The sequence below is a fragment of the Camponotus vicinus genome, unplaced genomic scaffold (genome assembly GCF_025532165.1).
Source record: "Camponotus vicinus isolate PSW18456_S1 unplaced genomic scaffold, iyCamVici1.0 SCAF_2, whole genome shotgun sequence".
Lineage (NCBI taxonomy): Eukaryota > Metazoa > Arthropoda > Insecta > Hymenoptera > Formicidae > Camponotus > Camponotus vicinus.
The window spans coordinates 21,348,151-21,362,263 of NW_028141956.1; the positions used below are offsets into that span (position 1 = coordinate 21,348,151).

The window sequence follows — 14,113 nt, forward strand, 5'->3', positions numbered from 1 at the left end:
GCATAACTTTGCCTTCCATGCCTCTTCACTCCCGACCATCCGTGTTATGACTGCCGGGAGTGAGAGGTCCGCCCCAATGACCGACACTAAGCCCGCACGCTCGGCCGCCCACGCTGGACATGACTCCAGCGTGTGCTGCGCCGAGTCGCGCGGGTGGCCACAGTGATGGCACATGGTGGTGCGCTCCTTACCTATCCTGCACAGGTACTCTCCAAAACATCCATACCCGGAGAGCACCTGTGTCATCCGGTAGGTGATTCCTTCCCTCTTGACCCCTTCCAGCCACTCTGGCAGAAGGGGTCGGATGGCCTCGACAGTCCTCCTTCCTGGGACGTTCGGATCCCCGAGGACCTTCTGCCACTCGAGGATCATGGACTGTCGAGCCTGGTCCTTAATTGTGCGACGTATCCTGCCGGTGACAGCTGCCCCCGTGTTTCGAATCTCGCGAACCCTTTTGTACATATTACTGTACATGCGGGCCGCGAGATCGAAGGGGGGCATGCCGGCAAGGATCGTCGCCGCCGCGTGGCTAACCGTGCGATAACCCCGTGCCGCTCGCATAGCCACCCGCCACTGTAGTCTGCGGAGAAAATCCCGCAGGCAGTGATGCGCTGTCGTGGGATTTTTTTCCCATGCGAGAGCCTCTATGCGCATGCGTAAGCTTACGTCATAGCTGATACCACATATGTATAGATGCAACATTAGGTGCGCATAAAAGGTCCTTTCCTACATAGTTTTCTCACGTTTTTCAGTAGCCGTAATAACGCGTAATGTGTTATATGCAAAGTGCATTATTATATTTAATGTATTTAATTTCTTTGATAGAAATTTTCTTCTCTCCTTGCAATTTAATATTTTTTTTCGCATTGAGGGGAGTCTGACGATACCTTATATTTCATCAAAATACATACGTTACTGAGAATTCATAGCGTTTGCTAGTGCGCATGCGCGACTTTATTCCCACACAGCGCATCACTGCCCGCAGGCGGCGGGTGACCATTACGTCATCGGCCCAAACAGGGGCCCCATATAGGATTATCGACGTAACCACCGCGGCGTACATTCGGCGGACCCTCCCGCCCGGTCCCCCGAGATTCGGGAGCAGTCGGCAAAGAGCCATGGCTGCGCCCTCTACTCTCGGGGTCAGACGACGGAAGTGCCCGCCAAAGGACCAGGTCGCGTCCAAGTGGAGCCCCAAGTATTTAATACTCTCTCCAACTTGGATGCGAGCCTCACCTACCCGAATGAAGGTCGGAGGCGGCGGGCCGTGCCGGCGGGAGCTGCCGTAAAAGAATACCTCCGGCCTCCGTTTTCCTAGCCGCCACCTCCAACCCCAGTGTGGCAATGGAGCGCACCATGCTCGCCAGGGCGACATTCGCTCTGGCGGTTGCTTCCCTCCAGTCGCGGTCCCCGGCAAGCACCATCGTGTCGTCCGCGTAGCAGACGACTGTGCTGCCGGGGGGCAGGGCTGTTCGTACGCGGACGAGGACGTGGTCGTACGCGAGGTTCCACAGGAGTGGGCCCAATACTGAGCCCTGTGGAACCCCGCAACCAATCCGTCACTCCCATACCACCCCATCGCGGTCCGTATATTGTAGGACCCTGTCCCGAAAGTAGTCCTCTATTATAGCGGTGAGATATTGAGGCACGTTATGGTGTCGAAACGCCCCCAATATCCATCGCCATGGCAGGGTGTTGAAGGCGTTCGTTATGTCCAACGAAACCGCCAACAACACCCCGCCGTCCACAATCGCGGCCTCCGCAGCGGACCGGACACGTAATATCACGTCAATGATGGAACGTTCGCCGCGGAAGCCGTACTGATCCGTACTTAGATCGGGACCTACTCGGGACAGGTGCTGGACGAAGCGCTCGGCTACGATTCTCTCCAGAATCTTGCCAGCCTCGTCCAGCAAGCAGATGGGGCGATAGGACGACGGCACGTCTCCTGGTTTCCCTCACTTCGGTAGGACCAGCCCTGCTCGCTTCCATTCAGGGGGGAAGCAACCTTTCCTCAGGCATCCCTCATACATATTCCTTATTGGTTCGGCCAACTCGCGGAAGGCCAGGACCCATATCCTCCCGTGGACGGCGTCAGGGCCGAGAGCTTTCCCCAACTTAATCTTTCTGACGGCGTCCCGCAGGTCACCCTGGGTGACCCCCATCTCGCTATCATCCCACTCGGGTGGCAAATCCCGAGCGAGTATGCAGCTTATGCCCTCTCCCGGCGAGAAGAGGGTCTCGACAATTCTGTTCACGAAATGGGGGTCCAACATTTCCGTTAGTGGAGGAGCCCCCCCTCTCAGTTTATTGAAAACCAGACGGTAGGGGCGTCCCCACAATCAGTTTCTTCCCAGTTGTCCTTGCCTTTTCTTCGTATTTTATAGCCCTTTTCAGTGCCTTATCCTTGATTGTCACCAGTCTTCCTTCTTTTGTTACTATATAGTTTGGTGTTATCCTTTCCAGTCCTAAAATCCATTTTACATACTTTCTTTGTATCCTGTCTATTCTTTCTTCTTTTCTCCATCCCCATATCTCCGCTCCAAACAAACTCACGCTTTCAATACCTCGAACATCTTCATTCTTCTCTCATAATCCTCCTTAAATATTCTCTCTTCTATGCTCCATGTTTTCTTCATTGCGATCATTGCTTTCTTCCTTCTTTCCATGATGTGTTTTTCTGCTCCACCGTTTTTTTGCAAAATGTATCCCAGGTATCTTATATCTCTTTGACCTCCTCCAATTTTTCCTCTCCCCATTTCCAAATTCTTTTCTTCACTCTTCCTCTTCCCTTCTCAAACACCATCACTTTCGTCTTCTCCGGGCTTAGTATTAACCTTTCTTCCCTAGAAATCTCTTGAATCTTTTCAGCATTTCTTTCAACTCTTCTTCTCTTTCTGCTAGTAGCACTAGCTATATCGTCCGCATACATTAGAGTCCATATCTTCCTTCTTCCTACTACTACTCCTCCTAACTGTCCTTTCCTCATTTCTTCTTCTAAATCCGCCACGTAGATGTTAAATAGGGTCGGGCTCATTGGGCATCCTTGTCTTACTCCTTTCGTCCAAAAATCTTCTGTCCATCTCTCTCCCACCTTCACTACATTTTTCGTTTCCTTATACGTCTCCATTGTTTTTTCTTTTAACTTATTCAATACTCCCATTTCTCTCATTCTTTCTCTCAATATTTTTCTGTCCACTCTATCAAATGCTCCTTCAAATCTGCAAAGCATGCAAAGACTTCCTTTCTATTTCCCTATCTCTCTGTCTACTATATGATTTATTACATATACCGCATCCATCACTCCTCTTCCTCTTCTAAAGCCGAATTGCCCTTCTTCTAATTTCTCATCAATCTTATTCTTTAACCTCTCATTTAAAATGCCCGCATATAACTTATATGCTGTATCCATCAGTGTTATGTCTCTATAGTTTCTTACGTCTTCTTTTCCACCTTTCTTGAATATTGGACATATAATTTCTTTCTTCCACTCTTCAGGTATTCCTCCCTTTCTCCATAATTTCTTCATCAATTTCCATACTGCTTCTCCTATATTCTTCGGCATAAATTTCCACACTTCATTTTCCAGCTCATCTTCTCCTGGCGCTTTTCCTATCTTCATCTTTTTCAGTTGCTTTATCAGTTCCTCTTTCGTCATTTCACTATCTTCTTCCTTCTCTTCTTCCTCCTCCCCTCCTTCTCCTTCCTCCATCATCACTGCTTCCATCACCTGTTCTTCCCCTTCTAATGTCTTCATAAAGTGTTTTTTCCATTTCTCTTCACTTATTTCTTCGTCAATCCCTTCTCTCCTTTTTCTAAATCTGTTTATACACTTCCATGCTTCCTGTTCCGTCCTTATCCTCTTTATTTTTTCCTCTTCTTGACTCTCGTGTTCTCTTCTCTTTTCTCTACACCACTCTTTATACTCTTTCCTTTCTCTTAAAAATTCCTCCATCTCACATTTTCCTCTCCTCCATTTTCTCATCTTCCTCCTTAACCCTTTCGCTCCAAACGCCGGATATATCCGGCATCCACATGATAACCCGCGGAGACGATCGCCGGATATATCCGGCATCCACATAATAGCCCCCCGGAGACGAACGCCGGATATATCCGGCATGCACAATGTGACCCACAGCGGCGTGCGCCGGCTAAAGCCGGCAACATTCGCGACCTAGTTTTTGGATAGCAGCGCCTCTTGTGACCGCCGCGCAAATTATTTGACAAAGGGAATAAACCATACGATTCAAATCATATTTGTTCTACCTTCATTTTTTTCATTACTGTTAGGTGCAATAAAGGAATAGATAATTAACGAGAATAGAACAAACTTTAGGAAAAAGAATTTCACAGGATCTTTGTATTGGTACGTCCGCCTGCTGTCTAAAAGTATCCTCATTTCTTACAAGTATCATAATTTGCTTTTCATTTCAATAAAGAGTACAGGTTTTGCCCTTCTCAAAATGGTTTCAAGAAAGTTGCAACTGATGAACACATTCGATAAATTAGAAATTGATTCGGATAGCTGCAATGAAAGCGAATCGAGTACAGAAATAGTACCTCGCAAAAAAAGACGAGTAAATGTGCAAAGTACCTCAGAGTCTGAAGAAATTGAGGATAATTACGTGCAAAATACGGCCTCATCAAATATTATATGGACAACGGCAAAATTCAACCCTAAAATTCATCACTTTAACGCACGGAATTCAGGAATTCAAGCAGGCATATGTTACTCGTGGAAAATAATAGATTATTTTCAGTTATTTGTTAGCAAAAAATTGATAGAATATATTGCTGAAAAAACAAACAACTATTGGCGACAGAAGAACAACAATAATAGCTGGTACACAGCTAAATGAATTATATTGCTTCATCGCTATCTCTTTTTTGATGACCAGAAATAAAAGGCTATTAGCAGAACACTGGAGCAGAGATAAACTATTGAGAAGCGATATTTTTGGTGAAGTAATCAGCAGAAACCGCTACTTATTACTTCTACAAATGCTGCATTTTAGTGACGATCATGTATCCAATTCCGATCGTTTACATAAAATCCGCAAAATAATTGATGAACTACGAGGAACATTTTGTAAATTCTTTTACCCTTACTGTAACCTGTGTATAGATGAAAGTCTGCTTCTATACAAAGGCAGACTGTCTTTCAAGCAATTTATTCCATCCAAGAGGAATAGGTTTGGGATAAAATCGTTTGTTTTTTGTGACTGCAAGACGGGTTATATTCAAGACTTTATTATTTATACGGGGGCTGGTACCACTATAGGGCCCGAACATAAAGACTGTGATAAATCAGGAAGTATTGTAATGTCCCTCCTAGAACCATATTTAGGTAAAGGCCACACCCTTTACGTCGACAATTGATACACGAGCCCCGCATTATTTGATATATTGCATAAAAATTGTACAAATGCGTGTGGCACTGTAAAAAAGAGGAGAAAAGGAATGCCAAAAATGAACGAAAAATTACAAAAAGGAGAAGCGTGCTTTCGCTCGTGTGCAAATATGTTAGCCATAAAATGGCACGATAAAAAAGAGGTTTTCATGATTTCGACAATACATACAGAAGAATTTGTGGATGTACCAAAACACTACAGTGCACAAGAAATTTTACAGAAACCATCTTGTGTACACGACTATAATAAATTGATGGGTGCTGTAGACAGGACCGACATGGTCATCAGCACTATAAATTCTACCCGCAAAACAACAAAATGGTACAAAAAATATTTCTTCCATATGATTGATATGTGCTTATGGGATTCATATTGTCTATACAAATTGAAAACCAACAAAACAATATTAATTGCAAAATTTCAACTAAAATTAATAGATCAAATTTTAAAGAAATATCAGAAAAAAACAACCCGTCATCCTATTACACCCGGAAATAATCACTCATCAAGACTCAACGGAAGACATTTTCCTTCACTTTATGAAGCTACAGGAAAAAATAGATCACGAAGGTGTGTTGTGTGTACGAAAAACGATAAGAGACGAGAATCTCGTTATCAATGCCAGGAATGTGATGTTGGATTGTGCGTGTTTCCATGTTTCAAAACATATCATACTGAATTAAATTATTAATCACTGTATATTATTCTTTCACTATTTTCAATTGTTAATCAGACTCTTTATACCCATTAAATAAGTTTATACCTTTTATGTAGAAATTATGAGTGTATTGTTTTAAAGAAAAGTCCCTTTTCTTCCAAGATAAACTGTCCACGCGCAATGTGTACACTTTCGGCGCGGGGTCCAGTTCAGTGGCGGCGCTACGGCGGACCGAACCGCCGTAGCGAAAGGGTTAATTCTCTCTTCTTCTCTTTCCACTCTTTGTCATGCCATATTCTTTCTCCTATCTACTATTTATGTTTCCTCTTCTTAGTTTTTGGAATCGCCTCCTCTATTTTTTCTCCTTTATCTCCTTCCATAATTCTCCACCCTCCTCTTTACTACTTGTCCACTCCTCGCATCTTCTTAAGTATTTTCCTCTCGTATCTTCTTTCCATTCTCTCCTTTCTATTTCTTTCTCCTCTTCTCTTCTTTTTCCTTCTTCTCTTGTTCCATATAGTATTATTTCCAGTGACATATGGTCCGACTCCGTTCTATCTCCCACCTTCATTTTCTCAATCTCCTCTACTGCCTCTTGATTACCTATAACATACAGTGTTCCGATTAGGGATTCCCTCTACGCGCATGTGCGGCAATACGCTGTCAGTGAAGTACCTTATACTAATAAAAAAGGGCACCGTTACCCAGCTATATAAAAACGTATGAAAAATTTATAGATAAAAATATGTATGTGTGTATAAAGACACGTTATATATATATATACAGGGTGAGCCATTTTAATTAACGCACGCAATTATTTCGGAAACAAAGCATTTTAGAGAAAAATGTTTCAGACAAAAGTTTTATGGTTTCGAGGGGGCCATAAGATGGTATCATTGGTTTGACACTGAAGAGTCATTTGAAGGTCACGTGAAGGTCACTTCAATTTTTTTAAATGGAACACCCTATATATTTTTGCATATTCTTGTAGCTTATCTCGAGAGCTTTCCAAAACACTATAATTAAGTACCTTTTCGTTAAGTACTTTTTGAGTTATGAGGCTTGAAATAATTTCTTAATTTTACATAAACCGTAAAATATCTAGTAAAATATTCATTTTTCGATTATCTTACCTTAATACTTTTGTGCACAGAACAATGTGAGGAATCAATTAGTGTAAATAAAAAACATAGTTGTTTTTGAGGAAAAATATGTAATTGTTAATTGCAAATTACATATTTTTTTAAGAAACTATTATGTGTTTTCTTTATACCAATTGATTCCTCACATTGTTCTGTGCATAAAAGTATTAAGGTCAGATAATCGAAAAATGAATATTTTACTAGATATTTTATGGTTTATGTACAATTAAGAAATTATTTCAAGCCTCATAACTCGAAAAATACTTAATGAAAAAATACTTAATTATAGTGTTTTGGAAAGCTCTCGATGTCAGCTACAAGAATACTAAATAAAAAATGGGGGTTTCCATTTCAGATTTTAAAGTTGACCTTCACATGACCTTCAAATGATTTTCCAAGGTCAAATCATTGTCACCATCTTATGGCCCCCTTGAAGCCACTACAACTTTTGTTTAAAACATTTTTCGATTTAACGCAGTGTTTCTGAGATATTTGAGTGGGTCCTTTAAAATGGGACACCCTGTATATATATATATAATTTAATTATTTTATACATATTAATTATTATAAAGGATAAAAGGAAAGAGGAAAAGGTCATATATTCTTTAAATAAAACGCTCTATTTACAAAATAAAACAAAAATATTTTATTTGGCAGACATCTCAAAGAATACCAACATTTGTTGCAAGGGTAAGGAAAACTGCCAAAAACCTTACCAGTATTCATATAACAACAAAAAGTTTCTTAATTAGTAAATAATACTGACAATAATAAAATATAAATATAAAATTAAAATCTGAAATTAAAACTAAAAATTGCACAAATATTAGGTACTGAAACACAAATATAATATCACAGTTAAAATATTACAGTTAAAATAAACATTTCATCATATTGTTAATAATAAAAAATAAAATAAAATCTGAATCTAATATCTAACGTAAGTCTAATACAACAAAATAAAATAAAATCTGAAAACATGACAGCATGTACAAAGAGAGTTATTATGGTCAGTGTTGTCAGGTGGGTCAGGTTTTTCGCGCATGCGCGACAATAATGGCGGCTAACCAGCGCTGTATCACTGGTATCTGGTATCGGGTATCACATGGAAGATTTGGCGGGCTGAAGGAAAGTTACTGGGTGCACAGACATAGTGAACAGTTTATTAAAAGTTTAGTGATATTTAATATCGTTTATCTGAACAGTAGTGAGTGTTAATAGTGAGTGTTAATAATAGTGAGTTTATTTATACCTTTAGTGCAATAAAAATAAAGAACGATTTGGCGGGATTAAACGATCAGGTCTGGTTAGGAGAGTTTTGGGTAAGTTAATAAATATTATTAATATTTAAAAAAGATGGAATTTAATAAAGGAGCTATTAAAAAACGTAGAATTAGGGAATTTCAAATTTCTTGGCTAGATGAAAGTAGTTTTAAAGGATGGTTAGCTCCTCATCCTTCAGAAAATAAAGCGCTTTGCACAGCATGTAATAAAACTATCAGTTGTCGGAAAACAAATTTAATTGAACATTCACAGACGGTCGAACATATTGAGAAAATAAGAATGTTAAATTATAAAGCCGATAATAATAATAATAATATATTATCACATAAAGATAGAGTCAAATGCGCGGAAATAAAATTAGCTGCTTTTTTCGCGGAGCATAATGTTGCTTTTTCCACCGTAGATCATTTAATTCCATTATTAAAAGACATTTGTATAGATTCTGAAATTGCACAAGATCTTTCACTTGCTCGAACAAAGTGTTCAAGTATTGTCAAAAATATTATTGCAAAATACGAATCAGAAAAAATCGTTGAATATTTAAAAACGCGTAGATTTTCGATTTTAGTTGACGAAAGCACAGATATATCAGATAATAAATTAATGTGCATTTTAGTTCGGTATGTTTCCCCTTTAAATAAAAAAGTTTCTACTCGATTATTAGAATTATTAACTTTAGATGCGACAGATTGTTCAGCAAATAAAATTTTCGAAACATTTAAAAATTTTTTGGAAGAAAAAGAAATTCCCATTAAAAATATTATTGGATTAGCGTGTGACAATGCATCTGTTATGGTAGGATGCAATAATTCTTTTATGAGTCATTTAAAATCAGAAATACCGGAATTAATAACATTAAATTGTATTTGTCATTCGTCTGCACTCGTAGCTAGTAAAGCTTGTGAAAAATTACGTTCATCTTGCGAAAATTTAATTAAAGGAATTGCCACTTACATTTCGGGCAGTGCAAAGAGATGTGCAATTTTGGTTGAATTTCAAAATTTTTTTGATATAGAACGACATAAAATATTAAAACTTTCCAATACTAAATGGCTTAGTTTACATAAATGTGTTTTCAGACTTTTGGAAAATTGGGAAGTGTTAAAAAATTATTTTATTTTAGCAGTAGTTGAAGATAAATTAAAATCGGCAGAGATTATTTTAGAAAGTTTGAATAATAACTCAATTAAAGCATATTTATTATTTTTGAAATATTCTTTAAATTTTTTAAATAATTTTAACGCTTTGTTTCAATCGCGTAATATTTTAATACATAAATTATATGAAAGCAGTAAACAATTAGTATTTCAATTTGCGCAAAATTTTGTAAATCTTGACGTATTAAATGATATTTTTATTTTAAATTTAAATGATCAAAAGAATATAAAACATATAGATAATGTATATGTAGGATCGGAATGTGAAAGTTTTTTAGAAACTTTATCTTTAGAATGCGCGCAACAAATTAAATTTAAATGTTTAGATTTTTATATTATTGCAGTTCAAGAAATGTTAAAACGTTTACCGTGTAATGATTTCTTTTTTCAGCAATTAACGTTTTTAGATCCGAAAATAGCTTTATATAATGAAGGTAGAAATAAAATTAAAGATTTGACTCATATTGCTACGTGAATTAGACACAATAATATCACTCAATTAGTTTTTGAATGGAGGATTTTACCTTCAATCTTTAATGAAGAAAAGAAACTAGAATTAGCTTCTCTTGAAATAGATGAGATGTGGAAAAATATATTAAACTCTAAAAATTTAGATGGAACAAAAATATTTCCAAATTTAGAATTATTAGTTGAAATAATCCTTTCTCTTCCACACTCAAATGCTGAGGCCGAAAGAATTTTTTCTATTGTAACTGATGTTAGAAATAAAAAACGAAATCGATTATCTAATGATACAGTTTCCGCGATTTGTATAATTCGGTCCAGCTTTCAAGACGCGGAAAAAAATTGTATTAATTTTGACGTGAACGCAAGGCATTTAGAACTGCATAATACGCTAAATTTATATGGAGATATAGCGCAAATCTGATGGTTTTATAAAAATAATAAAAAGTTTTTTTTTTAATTTTTGTTCTTTTCTACTATTTTGCATGAAAGCTTTTGCATTCTATTAGCTTTACTTATCTAGCCATGACACTATTTTCTTTATGCACGCTGCATGTATATTATTTTTTTAGTTTATTAGTTTAGAGTTTATTTTTGAGTTTTTACTTCAGAGTTTATTTTTCAAAGTTTATTATTTTAGAGTTTATTGTTATATTTATTTTTACTTAACAATAAGAATTTATTTTTATATATTATATAGTTTGCTGTGCAATTTCATGTGCAATATTTTATTTCTTAATTTTTATTAATTATTTATTTTTGGAGAAGGGGTTTTTAGTGGGTGAGAGTCCCACACTACCTCGCTTGATCGGCTAGCGAGGTGTGCATAATGCATTTTCCCCTTTCGTCGATCGAAAAAAAAAAAAAAAAACGATCAATAATATTATTTTTTTAAAATTAATTATAAATATTTTTTATTTATTACAAAATAAATTTATTTTATTGTTTTTATATATTAATACTATTTTTAATATACATATAAGATTGTTTTTTATATTAATATGTGAAAAAGATGCTTATTTTTTAGTTTTATTAATATGTTTATTTATTTTGTGTATGTGTAATTTATGTATTTTAATAACCAATGTTTTATAAGTAATTTTATGTACTTTATATTGTGTATATTTTATGTATTTTATATTATGTGTGTGTAAACACATACGCATATATACGCAGATAAAAATGTGTGCCGTTGATTACTCGGAATAATTTTCTAAGAGAACATTTTTTCGGGCGACCAGCGGCACACCTTTTTATCTGTATTAGATACTTCATTGAGGCCGCGTTCGCTGCGCATGCGCGAAAAACCTGACCCGCCTGACAACACTGATTATGGTTAGATGTATAAAATTAATTATATGAAAAAAATAATATAAAAAACATAATATAAAAATAAAGGTATATTAAGAACCATCACATGAATTGCCTGGTTTTGCATATAAATTTTGGCGGATTGTGTAGTTTTAAATGTTCGGAATCTACATCAAAATTAGTACAATTAATGCCTTTAGCTTGAAAACTTGATCTTATTGTATATATCGCGGAAACAGTCTTGTTTAATAATCGATTTCTTTTTTCATTTTTAACATCATTAATAATAGAAAAAATTCGTTCGGCTTCTGCATTTGAATGTGGAAAAGAAAGGACTGTTTCGACTAATGACTCTAAATTTGGAAACATTTTCTCGTCGTTAAAATTTTTAAATTCTAATATTTTTTCCACATTAAATCTATTTCAAAAGACTCTAATTCTTTTTTTTCTTCATTATTAAAAACGGATGGTAAAATTGTCCACTCGAAAGCTAATTGTGTCACATCAATGTGCCCTACACGCGTTGCTATTAAATTTAAGTCTTTAAATTGGATTCTACTTTCATCGTAAAGCGCAATTTTCGGCTGTAAAAACATTAATTGTTGAGAAACAATATCATTGTATGGCAAACGTTTTAACATTTCGCGAATGGCAGTTATATAAAACTGTAAACAAGTTAATTTAATTTCTTGAGCGCATTCTGAAGGTAATGTTTGTAAAAAACTTTCACATTCGGGTCCAACATTAATATCATTAATATTTCGAAAATTATTTTCATCTTCTACATTAAAATCAACAATATTTTCTAAAACTTTTGGGATAACAACATTTGTCGCTATTTCGCGAATTAATCGATGGCTGTTTTCGAACAAGTATGAATCAACACTTTACGCGATTGAAAAAGAGCATTAAAGTTATTAAAAAAACGAATATTTCAAAAATAATAAATACGCTTTAATAAAATGGTCATTCAGTTGACTTAAAATTATTTCCGCAGATTTTAATTTATCTTCTACCACAGCCAAAACAAAATAATTTTTTAAAACATTCCAATTATTTAATAATCTAACAATACATTTATGTAATACTAACCACCGAGTATTCGACAATTTTAAAATTTTATTTCTTTCCACGTTAAAATAATCCTGAAATTCACCTAAAATTGCGCATCTCTTTGCACTACCTGAAATATAATTAGCAATTCCTCGAAGCAAATTTTCACAAGATTCGGGAAGTTTTTCACAAGCTCTACTTGCTATAAGCGCGGATGAATGGCAAATACAATTTAATACAACAAGACTCGGAATTTCTAATTTTAAACGCGACATAAAAGAATTGTTGCATCCAATCATTACAGAGGCATTATCACTTGCCATTCCAACAATATTTTGTAAAGGAATTTTATTTTTATCAAGCATACTTTTAAAAATTTCAAAAATTTTGTTCGCGGAACAATCTGTTGCGTCTAAAGCTAATAGATCTAATAATTGCGTTGTTACTCTTTTTGTTAAAGGTGAAACATATTGTACAAGAACACATATAACTTTAGTTTCGGAAATATCGGTACTTTCGTCTATTAAAATGGAAAATTTAGAATTTTGAATATATTTAATAAGTTCTTGCACTTCGCGCTTTGCAATTACTTTAGTAACAATGTTTGTACATTTATCTCGAGCTAGTGAAAGATCTAACACAACTTCAGGCTCTGCACAGATATCTTTCAACAGTGGAATTAAATGATCCGCGGAATAAAAAGAAATATTATGTTCAGCAAAATATGCTGCTAATTTTATCTCTGCGCGTTTAACTTTTTCTGTATGTGACAAAACGACTCTATTATTACTGTCTAAAACATTGACATTTAAATTTTCTTTATTTATATTTAATTGTTCTAAATGTGGGACCGATTGTGAATGACGAATTAAATTTGCTTTAAAACATGTGATAGTTTTATTGCATGCAAGACATAAAGCTGAATCTTCCGTAGGATGGCGAGCTAACCATCCTTTAAAAATATTTTCATCTAACCATGATGATTGGAAATGTCTAACTCTCGATTTTTTAGCTCTTTTTTGTATAAAACCGTCCATCTTACAATTTATAATAATAAACACTTACCTTATATGATCCTATTTATCTTCTTATTGATTCTCCTATTGATCTTTCTTGCCCTCCTCCTGTCATAGCGATAGTGTCCCGCCAAAACTGTACACGTTATTACACATAGGCTGCGTTCCATTTGAACGCTTACACGCTTAAAACATCATTCTGTCTTTGTTGCACATCGAATATCAAACGAAGATAGAGCGACGCTTTCAGCGCTGAAAGTGTAAAAAGGAACGCAGCCATATGCTTATATTGCTTATTACGTTACTGTAGTCAACTGTGACGTCACGATTGCTCATGCGCAGAACCGCACATGCGCGCGCACGGAATCCCTAATCGGAACACTGATAACATAGGCTGCGTTCAGCAGAAAAAGCTGCTTTGCAACTGTTGTAAAATTCGTGAGCCTGATTGGTGTATGCTCTTAATTTTGACTGAATCTAAGAGCATACACCAATCAGATTCACGAATTTTACAACAGTTGCAAAGCAGCTTTTCCTGCTGAACGCAGCCATAGTCAATTTCTGATACTCCATTCTCTCCTATATATGTCCACTCCCCTTCTTCTCCTTTGCTTCC

The 14,113-nt window shown here is 36.3% G+C and overlaps 3 protein-coding genes across 3 annotated transcripts; 1 reads left to right on the forward strand and 2 right to left on the reverse strand.

Annotated features, from left to right (window-relative positions):
• Positions 1-1,559: 1,559 nt before the first annotated feature.
• LOC145967182 (uncharacterized) lies at positions 1,560-2,669 on the reverse strand. Its single transcript, XM_083091835.1, has 3 exons — positions 2,557-2,669; positions 2,009-2,250; positions 1,560-1,843 (listed from the first exon to the last, which is right to left on the reverse strand). The coding sequence occupies exons 1-3, from the start codon at positions 2,667-2,669 to the stop codon at positions 1,560-1,562; spliced, it is 639 nt and encodes a 212-aa protein (XP_082947961.1).
• Positions 2,670-8,267: 5,598 nt separating this feature from the next.
• Positions 8,268-10,127, forward strand: LOC145967183 (zinc finger protein 862-like). The gene is made up of 4 exons (XM_083091836.1): positions 8,268-8,351; positions 8,470-8,533; positions 8,584-9,593; positions 10,044-10,127. The coding sequence occupies exons 1-4, from the start codon at positions 8,268-8,270 to the stop codon at positions 10,125-10,127; spliced, it is 1,242 nt and encodes a 413-aa protein (XP_082947962.1).
• A 1,862-nt stretch (positions 10,128-11,989) lies between these two features.
• On the reverse strand, positions 11,990-13,518 carry LOC145967184 (zinc finger protein 862-like). Its single transcript, XM_083091837.1, has 2 exons — positions 12,504-13,518; positions 11,990-12,012 (listed from the first exon to the last, which is right to left on the reverse strand). Exons 1-2 carry the CDS (start codon positions 13,516-13,518, stop codon positions 11,990-11,992), a joined length of 1,038 nt encoding a protein of 345 aa, XP_082947963.1.
• Between the last annotated feature and the right edge of the window lie 595 nt (positions 13,519-14,113).